The 16,300-nt window shown below is 40.0% G+C and overlaps 1 protein-coding gene across 1 annotated transcript; it reads right to left on the reverse strand.

Moving 5' to 3' along the window:
- Nucleotides 1–144: 144 nt before the first annotated feature.
- gfpt2 (glutamine-fructose-6-phosphate transaminase 2) lies at nucleotides 145–16,079 on the reverse strand. The gene is made up of 19 exons (XM_061047889.1): nucleotides 15,926–16,079; nucleotides 14,674–14,781; nucleotides 13,437–13,544; nucleotides 13,053–13,178; nucleotides 12,206–12,264; nucleotides 10,587–10,721; nucleotides 9,540–9,601; nucleotides 7,546–7,625; nucleotides 5,500–5,599; nucleotides 5,185–5,348; nucleotides 4,803–4,898; nucleotides 4,251–4,348; nucleotides 4,029–4,149; nucleotides 3,514–3,671; nucleotides 3,225–3,339; nucleotides 2,896–3,023; nucleotides 2,556–2,723; nucleotides 2,253–2,414; nucleotides 145–1,334 (listed from the first exon to the last, which is right to left on the reverse strand). Exons 1-19 carry the CDS (start codon nucleotides 15,930–15,932, stop codon nucleotides 1,290–1,292), a joined length of 2,040 nt encoding a protein of 679 aa, XP_060903872.1. The 5' UTR covers nucleotides 15,933–16,079; the 3' UTR covers nucleotides 145–1,289.
- Between the last annotated feature and the right edge of the window lie 221 nt (nucleotides 16,080–16,300).

The raw sequence follows: 16,300 nt of genomic DNA on the forward strand, positions 1-16,300 counted from the left end.
ACTGGGACTAAACTGAAAATGAAATAATAAATTGCCAAGCAGGATTGACCACCTCTGGTCAAAAAAGTGAAGAGTGTAAAAAAAATCTGATATTACAGTGGCAGGTAAGGAAAAATAAGGAAAAACAATTACACATTTTCAACATAATTATTTATCTATTTATTGATTGATAGTGCCTGTTTATGTCTAAAAAACAAACAGTATAAAATACAATCACAGTTAAAGATATGAATCAAACCCTCTTTGAACCCCTATTAAATACAAATAAGATAAATATAGATTACCATTGTCATAAACCCCTACAAATGGCTGACAAAACATATTTTTTGACGAAAGTCACTGTAAGAATCATTGCTGCATAAGTGCTCTTTCTTGTCATGTATGTGTATGGATTACAACTTATGACAAATAAAGACCAATGTCAAGAAGGTCAAGAAAAGGTTCACGATCTACCATGACCTGTCTTTGGAAACTGCAGCTCTGTTAAACAGAATACAAATAATATATTTTTGTGAACAAAAATGAATTATCAATAAAATAAATCAAAAACGTATCAAAATGATCAAGTAATGGTTGTGAAAATAAATTGAGGAAATTCTTCTGGTAGTTTTCACTAAAAATGAATAGAAGTCATGGTGTAGTTAAAACATGTTTTAGTGAGGCACAGTGTAGGCATGGATGGGCAGTAAAATAAAAAATAAGATTTGCATGATTTCAGAAGTCTTTAGAATAAAACTTTTTCACTCCTACATTTCCCATAATATAAAGAGAGGTAAAAAAAAAAAAAGACCCAGTAGATGTAAGACATAATTAAGACAGGAAGATAATTACTGATGACTGTGGACATAAATAAAGCACTTCGGTCCCCATATTGCACAACTGTAAACACTTCAATATACAATATAATTACTTTTCTGTCTCGCCTGTTGTGTGTTTTTGGCTCAACTGAAGACAAGACAAAAGGCACAGCATGATACTTTGGATGATTCTTCATAGATTGTTACACAAGGCCACCATGGCACTGGCACTTCCTCAGCAATGTATTGGTTGGACTTCACATTTCTATTTAAAAAAGAAGACACATAAAAACCCCTATACTCATCTCATACAGACATACACACACACGCACACACACGCACACACACACACACACACACACACACACACGCACACGCACACACACGCACACACGCACACACACGCACACACACACACACACACAACATAAAGAACATTCAATTGCACTGTAAATCTTTTAGCCTCCTTCCTCCTCTGCTGTGCTTTGTGAATTATTCTACGGTCACAGACTTGGCCAAGTTTCTGGGAAAGTCAACCTACAAACAAAGAGAAAGCATTTCGTTAGAGAAAATTAATTACAATCATATCTTATTTGAAGTGTGAACAGATATAAATCGTTGATATGTTAATGCTTTTTGTCAGAACTTAGGACATGTTGCCATGTATAAATAACCAGAGATTAGGCCGGGCAAAGTAAGCTGATAGTGACAGAGGTTGACCTCTCATTTACCAGCTCCTGTTCTCATGATAGGAAAACTCGGAGGTGAAATGTCATTGTAAATGCTAACTGTGTTAACAATGCAAATATATGGTGTCTGTCTAAACTGGGGACAGAGGTGTCTTCTTAGTTAAGTGTGAAAACATAAGCTTTTTTGGCCAACATGAAACCAAACCTTGCGACATTTCACAGTGAAACTATCTGCATCACAGAAACAGGAACACATAGAGCTTTAGCAAGTACAGCTTAGTAAGCTGCTCTCCACACCCACTGTACAGTATGTTAATTATTAATAAACTGCAGGCAATAAATAGCCTCCTGGAGTCATGCGCTGTATCCAAATTGTTTACCATAAGACTTTGCATGCAGTTCAAAATACAATTATCAAATTGTTAGAACTAAACATATTAAATAACATATTATACAAGCGCAATATGTTTGAGTTTCTTATTCATAATCAGGGTACAGACAAAGTAATAATAATTAAATAATTCATAAGATACATTTGAAATTAATAACTGATTTCCCTAAATTACATTATAAAGACTGAATTCATGCTCGTAAAAGTCAGTCAAATAATAAAATGTTTTGTTTTTCTCAGTGAGACTTAAGAAATGAAATTTGAGGTATCTAGGCCTGACAGTTTGTGCAATATCTCTCTATTCTCTCTCTGTTTTTATATAAGGTGAGCATCGTTACAAATAGCTTCAGACAGTAGATTGTGTCCACTTCTTACGTCATATCCTCTCAGGACAGCCAAGTGGAAGGACAGCAGCTGCAGGGGGATGACACTGAGGATGCCCTGCAGACAGTCAACGACATGCGGCAGCTCGATGGTCTGGTAGGCATTCTTAACAATCTCAGGGTCGTCCTGGCTACAGATGATGATGGGCCGACCCTGACGGAGAGAGATACATGAGGTGGAACATAAACATTAGTCAGTCGGTCTATCCATTTTTGTCACATTTCTTGACTGTATGTTGTGTCCAGGAGTGTGGTTTAGTGAGTTCAGATGTGTGTGTTCTCTTCCATAACCTACCGATCTGGCGGTGACTTGTTGCAGAGCGTTCTGGCACTTTGTGTAGCAGGCGTCTTTCATGATGATCATGATGACTGGCATGTCTTTGTCTATCAGGGCCAGAGGACCGTGCTTCAGCTCTCCGGCAAGGATTCCCTCAGAGTGCATGTAAGTGATCTCCTTAATTTTCTGCATTAAATAACGACACACAGAAGAACCAAGTCACAACATTATTTCAGATCACAATATTATACATACTGGCATTTTAATAGTAATTTCACCAATTGTTTGTATTTTGTTCTGATATTTGATGTAATTCTGTGAGTAGTGAGTTTCAGTTTTTTTTTTCCATTTGACTCACCAGCGCCCCCTCTAGGCAGGTGGCATAGTTGAAACCTCGGCCCATAACCAGAAGAGACCTTTGCTGATACATTTCGTTGGCAATGGCCTTGATCTTCTCATCTAGCGCCAACACCTTCTTGATCAGCTCTAAGAGAGGAGAGGAAAAAAGTGTGGCGATGGAGGATTTATAGAAAACATATGTACAAGTACAAATCATTTTACAACGTTATAAACTTATTCTGTGCATGACATAAAAAAAAAAACCACAACCCAGCATCGTAAACACGCTGTTTACACATACTGAGCCCGAAATGGCTTTGACATTTTAAAGCATGTTTTTGGACTGACCTGGTAACATCCTCAGGCCGTTGATGATCTCCAGTCTCCTGGTCTGCAGGGAGAGCCTGTCCTCGCTCATCATCAGAGAAAACATGACGAGGGACACAAACTGACTGGTGTAGGCCTGGATGACAAACACAAGAGACACTCATATAACCCGAAGCTGTGCTGAACATTTTGGCAGCAAGGGCGTATCGAGCCAGTAACACGGTTCTGTCTTGTATTCTTGATAAAAAATTGTATCCTTTTTGCTTTATAACATTTTACAAATGAATGGGTTGTACATTTTAAACTTTACCTTGGTGCTAGCCACTCCGATCTCAGGCCCGGCGTTGATGTGGACTCCACAGTCTGTATCTCTAGAAATGGAGCTGCCTACAGTGTTTGTTATACCGACTGTCAGGGCACCATGTTCCTTGCAGTAGCGTAATGCCATCAAGGTGTCTGCTGTCTCGCCTGAGGACCCAAAAGCAATACAAATATATGCTTACAATGGAGAATTACAGCACAATAATAGCAGGAAACTGTCAGCAAGATTCAAATAGGACCTGAAAGTGTTACAAAAGCTTATTTTTTACACTAGTTTCATTGTAAGAATGAAACTGTTTCTAACCGTTTTCGAGAAGTTATGAACATGCTGACTTCAGGAGACAAACATCAATCAATCAATCAACTCTTATTTGTATAGCGTCAACTCATAACAAGTGTTATCTCGAGACACTTTACAAGAAGCAGGTAAAATACCTTACTCATATAAACAAACATATATGAGATTAGACTGACAATAAGGAAGTTGGACAATCATGTGTTCACCTGATTGGCTGATGAAGAAGCAAACATCGTCTCTGAAAACGGGCGTGTTGCGATCGAGAAAGTCACTCGACAGCTCCACCATGACAGGCACCTCCGTCAGCTCCTCCAGGATCTGTCTTGTCTGCATATAAGGGAAACAACACAACCAGGTTCACCGTCACCATAATCATAACTCACCAAACAATGAGCCATTTCAACTTCCTTTCTGACGGTTAAACTTACAGCCACTGCAGCGTGGAAGCTGGTGCCACAACCGATCACGATGAGCCGCCTGCAGCGCTTGATTTCCTTCAGGTGGTCCTTCAGCCCGCCGAGAACCACTTAGGAAATAGACATTAACAGCATTTAAGTATTTTACTTACGTTCTGCTCTGGGATAATCTGCTATGTTTGTTATAGTTTCTTTTTTTTTTTTTATTACTATGTGATGTTTTAATTGTGACCTTCCCGAGGGACTGAAGATGTGAAATAGCTCTATTAGCTAACTCTGGTACAATGCATCAAATGGCAATGTTTAATATTGTACATGCTGTACAAATACAAAAAGTTACAATTAAATAATATGTCCAATTTTAGCGTCTGATTGCTCTAAGTATGTCAAATTCCACACAAACATAGAGTCACTCAAACACTACTAAGGTACTGTATCCTTAATAACTCTCTGCTTATATGTATTGTAGGTGTTATCTGTTCTTTGTCGTGTATATTCTTTTTTTTTAATTAGACATCCTTTCGTTTATCCATAAGGCAGGGCGGGATGTAAGATCATTATCACCTGTGTTGGTATCGAAACATATCCGGCCTCTCATGGTGTTAAATACTGACTCCGGCTGCTCGAAGATCTCCTTCTGCATGAAGGCATCAAAGTTACCTGCACAGAGAGGAACATGTATTTACATCAGATGTATTGATCATAACATCTCGTGACATGTGGTGTCCTCACCAAGGAGACTATAGAAAACAAGCTGGGAACTACACGCTATTATTATAGTTTCACTTTCAGCCAGCAGATGGCGCTCAAGTAAAGTCTATGAAATTCAATGATACGTAGCATTATGTCTGTTCAGTATGTTCAATGTATTCAGTAGGATTTGTTTAATTCTAACTTAAATACTTCTTAGTGTAGACCCTCTGTGAACAAGAAAACACTATCTGACCTTTCATGATTTGTTGCAGCTCCATCTGCAGTGTCTGGATTGCCCTCACTGGATCTTCCCCATGTTTCCTGTTGATCCTGTGGATGGACAGTTTCCCACCGGTCACCACAGCGATGTCATCGTCCTCCATGTACAGCACCTTTTTGGTGTGTTCAATGATGGCACTAAGGGTAGAGAAAACATTACTACAAATGAATGCATTTCTTTATAGATTATTTCTGATAGTAGACAGAGATAAGGGATGAGTATTTGACTATCATGTAATAGAAAAAAAAAAATATTCAACACTAGACACACAGAAAGTTGGTAGCCCACCTGGCGTCAGAGGCAAAGTAATACTCTACGGCGCTGCCATCTCCCACAGAGTTGATGGAGTTGACAGAATCAGAGCGGTTACGGCTGTTCTTCTCATGGACTACAAGGGCAGGGGTCAGAGGTCAAGTGTTAGAGGTTGGACAGAGACTTTGGTACTAAAACAATCAAGATGTGCTCGTCACTTGAATTCTTCCTTCAAACTTCCAGATGTATAGGGATGAGAAATTGGGTTGGTAGAGTTGTTTAATTCTGATATTGTGGTTAAATGTTGTAATGTTGTAAGATTCCAAACCACAGCTACAACAAACAAAGTATTTACAGCAGATTACGACCACCAATAAATGGTGGGCAAGGAGGAATTCCCGAAAGGGCAAAAGAGTCAACATGGTGCTATTTGGTAATTTTGCTAGGGTACTTTCATAAGTAAATACATTAAAAGAAAAAACAATTCAAGGACTCAGAGAGCTGAAAGGATTTTTTTTCAACTACTAGAGTGACACACCCTGCTTGGATCCCACCCAGCTCTGCCTTGGACCTTGGACCTTTCAGACTTGAGAGCCATTATGAAAACCATAAATGTTTAAGTAAACAAATAAGACTGTGAAGATGTAGACCTGCGTACAGTAGATCTTGTTGTTTCAAACAATAAACAATCATAAAAACAGATTATTTTATTCTAACAGGAATATTTTATGCATTACAATGTTTTTTTAAGGAGGTGTTCGCACATCCAATTGTCTTTTCAGGTAGGTGCGTAGGCCGACAAACTATAACTTGAAAAGAAAGGGCGACAAACTATAACTTGAAAAGAAAGTCACCCGTTGAAATTAAACTGGTGATTCTGAGCAAGAGTAGTGAGGAGTCTTTTCAAGTTATGGATTACAAGGGAAAATCTCTCCGTTTGTCTGTCTGTCTGGAAACTCAAGGATTCAGAACCACATCCTAAGCCAGAATGAATTTCCACAAAGGACCACTACCCTCTAAAGCAACACACAGAAATCCCTGGCAAGACAAATGGCTTTCCAAGAACATTTTCCAACAGAATTATCACATAACAAATAACACATCTCAAACTTGGTTTAAAGTTATATAGCCATGAGTCAGTGCAGTAAATCTGAGAAACCAATCACTGGGTCAAAAGCACATTGTAATATGAGGAGGAAGTGAAGATAAAATAATCCCCCTAGTCAGGGTTCATTTTCTGAGGCTATTGTAAGTGTATGCATGATCGAATACCACTTTAACCTCTAGCACATAATACATGACAATGGCAATAGGGTTTTAAGTTTTGCAAAACTTTCTATGAAAAGGCTGAAAGCAATAAGGAATCAATCCATCTCACAATTCTACCTGTAGGCAAAGCCTCATACATCTTCTCTGAACCATGAAGCATAATTTCTGTCCAAAAACTATGAATTAGTGCACTGGGTGACATTCTGTTTTATTATCACAAAGACAAGAACTGCATAAGTTTATTTTGAGTCGATCCCACATTCACCATGCAGCTGCAGAAAATACTCACTAGACGGTATCACGTTCTCAAAATAGTCCCCAACAAATATTTACTTCTGTTTGAGTCTGCTCAAATCCACAGGGCCCAACTGTTTAGGGATTTATTTGTGTCTTTTCAAATTGAAAGTACATGTCCCAAATACATGACCCATTATCAGGTTCTGCAACTTGAGTAGGAATGAATTGGTGTGGCTGAGGGACTTCGACAGGTTAGGGAATTCAGAAAAGTGTTAAGAGACGGACTAATGCAATACCTGTTTGGCTTTTGTGTGTGTTTGAAATCATGACAAATATACTATCATGTAATTATCAGCAAGATAAATATTATATTACACACTCTAATAAGCCATCAAATGTATAATTATCACACCCCCTCAGATGTTTTAATCCTACATCACATCGGTGTCTCCAGGCTTTTGTGTATGCTGCTATAGATTGTGTGTACCTGTGTCTCTGTGTGGGTGTGCATGTAGGCAAAGATTTGGACTGCAGTGTAAGTGGATAATGGCAGACAGAGACAGGAACAGAGCTCACCACTGTTGTACTGGATTGGGATGTTTTCGGTCAGCAGCACCTGCTCGCTTCGCACACCAATGAGCAACGGACTTCCTCTCCTGCCGAGACAAGAATAAAGCAGACAGGGAGAAAAGAGAGACAGAAGAGGATTAGGCTTTGTAGACACACAACAAGGTCAGACACACACTCTCACGTGGTGCTTTGTAAAGATACATGTTCAGTTAACTTTTCATCACTTTCTGCTGTTAAACAATACGTGTGGCCATACATGTAATAATTCTTTGTGTTTCCTCCATATATTCATTTTTTTTCCCAGTACCAAATCAAGTGCAGCCTAGGTTTATATAATATTGCCTCATTTTTTACACAATCTGGTGCTTTATTACTCAATCATGTGCTCAGACATCCTCCCACTTTATCCTAATCTGTTTTAAATGTTTTAATCTTGAAATTAGAGAAGTAAAATGATCCTAACATTCCTCCAGGATATGCTTACAGTTCCTGGACAGAGGTATTGCTTCCTCATTGGCTACAGACACCATGAGGGCTTCTCCCATTGGCTGTTGATCCAGAGAAGGTGTAGACAGGTGTCAGGTGAGGGAGGAGGTTGTATTCAACCTTTAAATAGATTAAGACTTTACAAACTCAACTTGTGTCCACAGTGCAAACAGTTTAACAAGGCAAAACCACTTCATGGTGTTATTATGACACCAACTCTTGAGAAAGCACATCCAAAAGGCCTCTCCTTAATATTGTCTCTGTCTGGATCCCTCTTTTCTCTCTGTTTCGAATTTCTATGGGGCTCGGCTACGCTGACGCAAGAGTGCTGTTTTTTTTTAAGGGGTGTGGGGAGCTTGAATAAGGAGGCTCGCAAACAGAAACATGTGGTCGCTATCCAGTACAATATTTACCCTGTGGGAAGGAGAGAAGGGAAGCAAAGGGATGTAAGAAAAGTAAGGAGTAAGTAGGTGAAAGACAGGGTGTTGGGGAGAACAAGAATGAAGGAACAATGGACTGGGAGAGGGTAAAAGAACGAGAGGAGAACACATGAGGAGTGGAAAGTAAATGTGCTGCAGGGAGGTTGATCCAAGACGACAAAAGGCTGGGTGGTGACTCCCACCAGTGGATAATTACAAACATTCCTCCAACTACAGAGACAATGCTGACTGTTCAACAATAACCACCAAATTACAGAGCAAAAGCAATGCATTTTACAATGCAGTAACATTTTTTTTTTTATTCAGAAACTACAACTCACTAAAGAAAAATAGGCAGCCAAAGTCTCCTGACTTCAGCAGCAGGTGTTCAAAGAAGCTGCCTTGCCAACATTGAAAACACCAGGTCACCAGTTTGCATAAACCATGAAGAACGGCAGACTTATCTCCCTCTCTCTCTCTGTCTCTCTTCCAACTCCTGGCTCACGAAGCGTGAAACATAGAAATTAAAAATCAGATGATGAGTAGCGATTAACTTGGAGTGTTGCTGGAAATGAGACAGGAAACTCTGGAGTCTCTCCCTTAATGAGTCACAGAGAAGCCGGCGTGTGGCCAGCAGCCCAGAGGCCAGAGGCCCAGCAGGGAGAGGGGGAACCTGGACTCAACCTCTGCTCTGCCCTGATCCCCTCTCTGCCCCGGTCTTGAGAAGCAGAAGGGCATGACAAATGCAGGCAGAGACCTTACACACCCGCACACAAAAACTTGAATAAATCACAAGCAGCACAAATCCTTGTTCTTAAAAGCAAATCACAGAGTCCCAACAAGTCACAAGTAATGGACGTGAGCTAAGATAAGTCACAATGACTAAATGTACGGAGTCTCCTCAAATCATAGTTGTTATTGCTTCATAGAAGTAACAACAGGGGTGACTCATCTCCAATGTGTCTGGACCTCTGCACATATACAGGACAGAAAAGTGAAGTGAAATGTCAAAAAGAGAGAGAGAGAGAGAGAGAGAGAGAGAGAGAGAGAGAGAGCGTGTGTGTGTGTGTGTGTGTGTGTGTTTTTTTTACTAACCTGGTGGCCACAGCCTCTCCTGGGAAATGACGACTTTTAAACACCAGAGCGAAGGCGCCCTCCTGACACAGAAAGAGGCAGAGGAAACACTGAGTTTAGTCCAACTTGATGAAAGACTGAAACAAACTGATGTTTGAGAATACTGCAGGCGAGCGTGTGAGAAGAAAAAAAAAGTTAAGCATGAAGAAAAAGATAGACGAGTATTCCTGGAAAGTGTGTAACCTTTAGGAGAAACATTTTCTGAACAAAAACAACTGTTTTATTCTGGCCCGCTGGGGTTTTGTAGCCGTGGGGGGGGGGGGGGGGGGAGTAAGTGGTGGGAAGTAGCGTGGTAGATGATGGGTGGGGGGGGGGGGAATAAGACCTCTATTGTACAGCATGAGCTGTGATTTCGAAAGCACTGAATTCAATGCTGCCTGTGGTGGTTAGACGCGGAGCTGGCTGTGTGTGTGTGTTTATGTGTGTGGTGTTGAAGGTATGACAGTAGGGGGGGGGGGGGTAAGCACGGAGAAGAAAGACATGGTGGGGGGTGTCACGCTGCTGTTTATGACTCTAACGATCTGGTTCCTATTACACCAAATCTAAAATGGCTGCTTTGGCTTCATCTGTTCTTCTGGGGAGAGAAGAACCACTCCAGTGTAATGTCCAACACTATGATGTCACACAATGGAAAACAGACGCTTGCTCAATCTAACCCCTAAAAAAAAAAATCTGTTTCTACCAGTGATGACCTCACAAGTGATGTTAGTAGCGCGGTTGTTATGGAAACTGTTTTTGTGATGGTGTGCAGAGTTGTTACACATTGCAGAATGAACAAATATATTTATGTGCGTGTACGTGGGTCACTGGCCAATGACACATTTTAACTCCCTACACTACACGATACCACCCTTCATAGTTACCAGGAAGTTGGTCATAAACATTTCCATCCCTTGATCCACAGCAAATGTGCAAATAGGAAAATAAATAGAAGCCCACAAGACGACAAAGCAAAGATCAGCATGCTAACACTTCACTGCTGTGAAGTAGGGAAGTCAGTGAACTCACCAGCTGCTGAATGACTCTCTCTACCAGCTTGCCGAAAGAGACACTGTCACTCTCTCGGTTGTCGTAAACATATTTGATCAGCTTCGGGATCACCTCTGTGTCCGTCTCTGACTCGAACTCATATCCTTTGATGATCTGAGGAAGACACAAGATAAAGTTCATATAAATGAGGAGATGCTGTCAGTCATCCTGTAAGATCCTGCTGCATCTTCTGTTCATCTTCCAGCCTGGTTGCTTTTCATCAGGTGGTTAAGTCTTGTGAGTTCTTTATCTCCATGATCAATATCAGTGTTACACAGATAAACGCTTTCAGTTTTAACATTGAAATCCTTAACTCTCTGCATGTCGCAGATAACAGAAAAAAAATACAATAAAATTTCAATTTCAGCTTAACATTCAGAATCATACTTTTGTATTAACACTCTTTCAAAACAGAATCACCCCTGACTTACTGGATAAGCTCCCCAGTACATTGATAACTAAAAGGAATATATAACACCTATACATGTCACTTGAGCATTGATTTATTTAACACTTTAATCTTTCCAAGACAAGCATCTGAACTTACTAAACCTTACATTTTCAAAACAGACTCTTTAAACTTTAATCTTTAACGGTTCCTTATTTTTCAGAGGGAAATTTTCAATTAAGTTTATTTGAGTCTATGCAACTCCACCCCCCCCCCCCCCCCCCCCCCCCAACATCAGCACAGATTTTAACCTAATAAGAGGGTTAATAATATATAGAGAGGATATTTCCTCTGTGTTTCATAAAAGAGTAAATGTCCTTTAGACGGTGACCAGTTAATTAAAAAAAAAAAAAAAAAATTCAGTTAAGAATATAAGTCAGTATTGGTCTTTTTTCAGGGCTCAGTAGTACTAATAGTGGAATCTGTCATCTCTCAACAAGAAGGTCAGGGGTTTGATCCCCAGCACCTGCAGCCACATGTTATGAGTGTCCTTTGGGAAGACATTGAAGCAAATTGCTGTTGCTGCTACGCCAGTGGTATGTGAATGTGTAAACTGATGGACACTTAACATAGCAGCCTCTGCCATCAGGGTGTGAATTTGGTGAAAATGGGAGAATGTGACAAGCAGTGTTAAAGCGCTTTGAGTAGTTGGAAGACGAGAAAAGCACTATATAAGTTCAAGACCAATTACCATCTTTTTTTACACAATCATCTGTGAAGTACACCCCCCCCCCCATCATTATACATACTACAAAAAAAATAGATAATAATCCTCGTGCTTAGAGCTGAAATGTTTTAAATTTAAAGCCATTACTGATTTGATTGAATGTAACTGACACTAAGAGTTTTATATTTACATGTTTTACATTCAAACCCAGTTGAATAAACATAATACATGGCACCTCCAATGCTGTATATTTGTTTATGCTTTTAACAGAACACAAGATACATTAGGAAGTCTTTATGAGTAATTTAAGGAGTGTCACTTCTCAAATAGAATGACGTGCCTTTAACTTAAGAGGAGGACACTGAAGCCGATAATGAAAATACGAGCTCTACCTGCGGGACGGGTCTGAACAGAATGGCACTGAACAGGATCCTAATTCATTTGTTTGCACAAAAGAAAATTCCTGATGATAAGGCAACTTACGAGGTACTCCTTCAGCTCCTTGTAGTTGGTGATGATGCCGTTGTGGATGACAACAAACTCTGAGGAGAGGCAGCGACAGTGAGCAGATTAGACAGAGGCATCAAAGGTCAAAAACAAGTCTGTATGTTCTCGCCTGGTGTTTATCGTTTGGATTTACATTTGAAAGGCCTTTAGAATCACACTAAAATAGGAACTGCCACAAGGATAGATCCTTAAGATGACACTGTCTGTTACCAAACCAGTGAAGTGTGTGGTACGGCAGGTTGTTGTCATTTCAAGAAAGTTTCTTTTGTTGGGTTAAGTGAACAAAAGGAGTTAATGCATGTAGCCATAGATGTGGATTCACAAACAGACTGCAGAGCTCTGCAGTGGCTGAGTTGAAGGGGCCAAACATAAAACACAAAGTTGATATCTTATCAAAGTCCCAAAAGGTCTTTATCAAATATTGCTAATATACTAATAAATTGCAATATAATACAGCTAGAAGGTGATTGGTGGCACAACCCTACCTCACACTTTGGACCTTTATGAGCATTGAGAACATACCTTGCTCTTAAACAAAGGTACATTATTGACACACCTATGAGCATTATACTAATGAAAGACAAGGGTGTTTATTGAGTGAGAATGGAAGCTGTTTAAAGGTGTGTTCAATAAATAGGAGCTTAACCATTAATTTAAATGTACAGACAAGGTCAAAGAAAGCTACAATTACAAGATGACAGTGAATAATGCAGAACATTGGAGTCGCAGAGGGAAAAAAGGTCAGAGTTGACCATTTTAAGGATGGGTATTATTAGATGCATTTATGTAATGAAATGTGTAGGTTAAAGTACACAGGTCATACCATTGTCCTTGTCGGAGCGATGAGGGTGGCTGTTGACGGCGCTTGGCTCTCCATGTGTGGCCCAGCGAGTGTGAGCCAGACCAAAGTGTGTGCCCAACTGCTCGTCCAGGTCCAGTGAGTCTTTCTCTGAGCAAGCAAAACAAGACATCACACCCTTAACAGACATGAACATGTAGGGAATCCTTCATTTTTGAGAATTTCATCAAAATTAAATAAATGAGGGGGTCGTACATTTTAAAATTACCATGACAAACACCTTTTAAATGTTTTTTTAATGGAGGGAAATATATCAGATAAAAGTTAATTTGTTAGTTAGAAAAGTTAAACAGAGTATATTACATGAATATTTTGTTTCATATCTATAAAAAAAAAAAAAAAACGTACTGTAAAGCTCCTCATCCAGATTCTTAACCTTTCCCTTCTTCTTTATTAAGCAGATAGCATTTTTGATGCTGTCAGTGGTTGTCTTGTTGGACCCGTCCACTGCAATACCTGCAAACAGACAGAATGAGAATTGACCAGAAATACAAAATAAAGTATTCCTTATGTTAGTGATGAGAGGACAAATTAAACTTAGTCATGAAGAAATCAGATAACTAAGTTATTTATGTCAACGGTTCTCTAACTGTGGGGCACGACCCCCGGAGGGTCAACGTAGCACACTTCCTTTTGTTCATTTTTGTTTTTAAATCGTGACTTTAAAAAAAACACTTTTTGATTATTTAAGGAAATAACTGAGTAGATTTAAATGTCACACACACACACATCACAGCGAAAGGAATGTTCATATCTTGTTGGTGTCTAAATAAAGTTCAACTTCACCCTTTTTCTCAATGTTTTGTTGGGGGAGGGTCACAGAAATATTTCCCTCTACAAGGGGGAACATGAGAGAAAAAGTTTGAGAGCCACTGATTTAAGGTGACGACGGTGGTGTTACAATTTTTGTATCTGAGGAATTACTTGTTGCATGTGTGCGTGTTTACGTAACAGCCATCAGAGGACCTTTAAGTAGTGTGGCTTCATCTTAAACAAATATGTCTGGGCGTGTGTTAACATTATTAAATGTCCAGGTGGCAGCTGGCTCAGAGAGGAAACGTCACTTCTTCTTAAGGTGCAGTCAAAGCTATTATACCTTTATACACAAGAGAATTATGATTATTAGACAATTATTCTGTGGTTTCAAGACCCAACTCTCCTGAACACGTGCAACAGGTCTTAGCTGCCATTCCTGTTTATCTTCATTTCATTCAAGAAAATCATGCCGTTACAAACTGTCAGTATAGTCTCTAGTTGGGGATACAAGCACCCACTGCACTTGTGAGTCTTGACCTTTATTTTAAAATAAAGGTCAAGACTCACAAGTGCAGTGTGTGTATCCTGAACCTCCCACTCCAACCAGAGACTATACTGACAGTTTATAACTACATTTTGTATTTAAGCCTTTCAGGGCCATTACAGTGATTCAGCTGCAGATTGTTTCATGTCTGAATGCCTTGTATGTTGCCTTGATTATATTTTGAATGACACGACAAACAGGTGCTGCATAGAGGAACTATACGCTTTTGTGTGGTGCTGTGTGTTATATGTGTGTGTGGTAAGGCAGTGAAGCTGAGTGTCTTACCTGCTGAATCGTACCCTCTGTACTCCAGCCTCTGCAGTCCCTTCACTAGGGTCTCAAATATCTCCTTTCTGGTGCGAGGCACACAATAATTCAGGTAGGCAAAGATCCCTTTCAGAGAGAGAAAGAGCAAGGAAAGTGAAACACAACATGAATCCTTTAAGCTGCTCGAACTTGTTAGTAAAATTAACAAAACTGCAAAGAGCACTGAAGACATCTGTTGACTTCAGGTGTCAATTCTTATAGGATCAATCTGTTACAGAGATTAAGGACAATAAAAGTTTAAAATAATTGTTAGTTGACATTATTATACACTCTCCTGTCAACTATGAAAGATCAAAAGATCAAGTCCCAGGCTTCAGCTGTATTATCTGTTATTAACTATATCTCACAGCAGCCTGGATAAGAAACTACAAATCTGATTAAAAGACATCCAAGACAACTTGCAGTTGATGAATCTTTATATCCGATTAAAATAAAATAAAAATCTGAGGATGCTGGGTTTGTGGTTATATGTGTATGTGTATATGGGTTAATGTGTTGTGTGTATGCGTGTTGTGTGTGTGTGTGTGTAGGAATGTTCCGGGCAGCCCTCTCCCGCAGGCACACAGCTGGCCATTGACGGACGCACATTGCGCTCAGTGTTGGAGGCAGCCAGGTACAGACAGGCTGCTGTAAACTCACACAGCCTTGGCCTCTTACTTGCAGACACGGGGAGAGGCCGAAGTACTGTTAAAGATTTACTCTGGACTGTAAACGTCCCTGTGGGAGAGTGGGACATAGGCTGTCAAAAGGGGGGATTTGCCTGGTTCAACTCTTCGGAGCTGCGGGGCTTAGGATGTGAGTCGCACCATGGACGTAAAGTAGGCTATTAAATATCGTATTTCCACATTTTTTCTGGCAGTAATGGGTATGGCTTGCTCGTTCAGTTGTTGATAGCGGTGAGTGAAATACTGACACGTAGCAGTTTGGTTTTAAGATCTGCGCATCCATCAGACCAAAACAAGAGTTTATCCAGCTGTTACGGTTCAAATAACCGTTTTCATTGCCAAATTCCAATTATTAAGATTGGGGCAACAACAAAAACAACGAAAACTGTATCATATGACAACAGACACATCGGAGCTGTAGAGGTTAAGTACGCATGACATCGCAGATATAGCCTATATCACTTGGTACGGCAGGACCCGTGCGTAAAATGCCTTTCTTCCGAGAAGTTAAAAAAAAATCCCAATATGGACAAAAGCCAACTTACCACACATGGTTCGAGCCTAGCCGTCGTTTCTGAACACCTTCTTGTGAGAAAATGACTCGTAGTTTCTCGTAGTAGTTTGGAGTGATGCGTCTGCCTCTGTGCTGTGTTAAATGCAGAGCGACTGTACACTCCCACTTTCATTTAAATGGTGTTTCCTGAAGAGGCAGCGGCGGAGCCTCCTCCTCCTCGTTCTGTCAGCAGCGTCCTGCTGCCTCACCTGAAGAATTTGTCGACACTGGTTTTTCCCCCTTACCTCTGTCAGCCAGGGTTGAGACTAGAATAGTTATTTTAACTTGTCAATCATTTCCTTGTTTGAACATTTATTTTCTTTAAGGTTTGTTTCCTGACTTCTGATGTCAACTTTTACGTTTAAAA

This window comes from Labrus mixtus, chromosome 10 (genome assembly GCF_963584025.1).
Source record: "Labrus mixtus chromosome 10, fLabMix1.1, whole genome shotgun sequence".
NCBI classification, from domain to species: domain Eukaryota; kingdom Metazoa; phylum Chordata; class Actinopteri; order Labriformes; family Labridae; genus Labrus; species Labrus mixtus.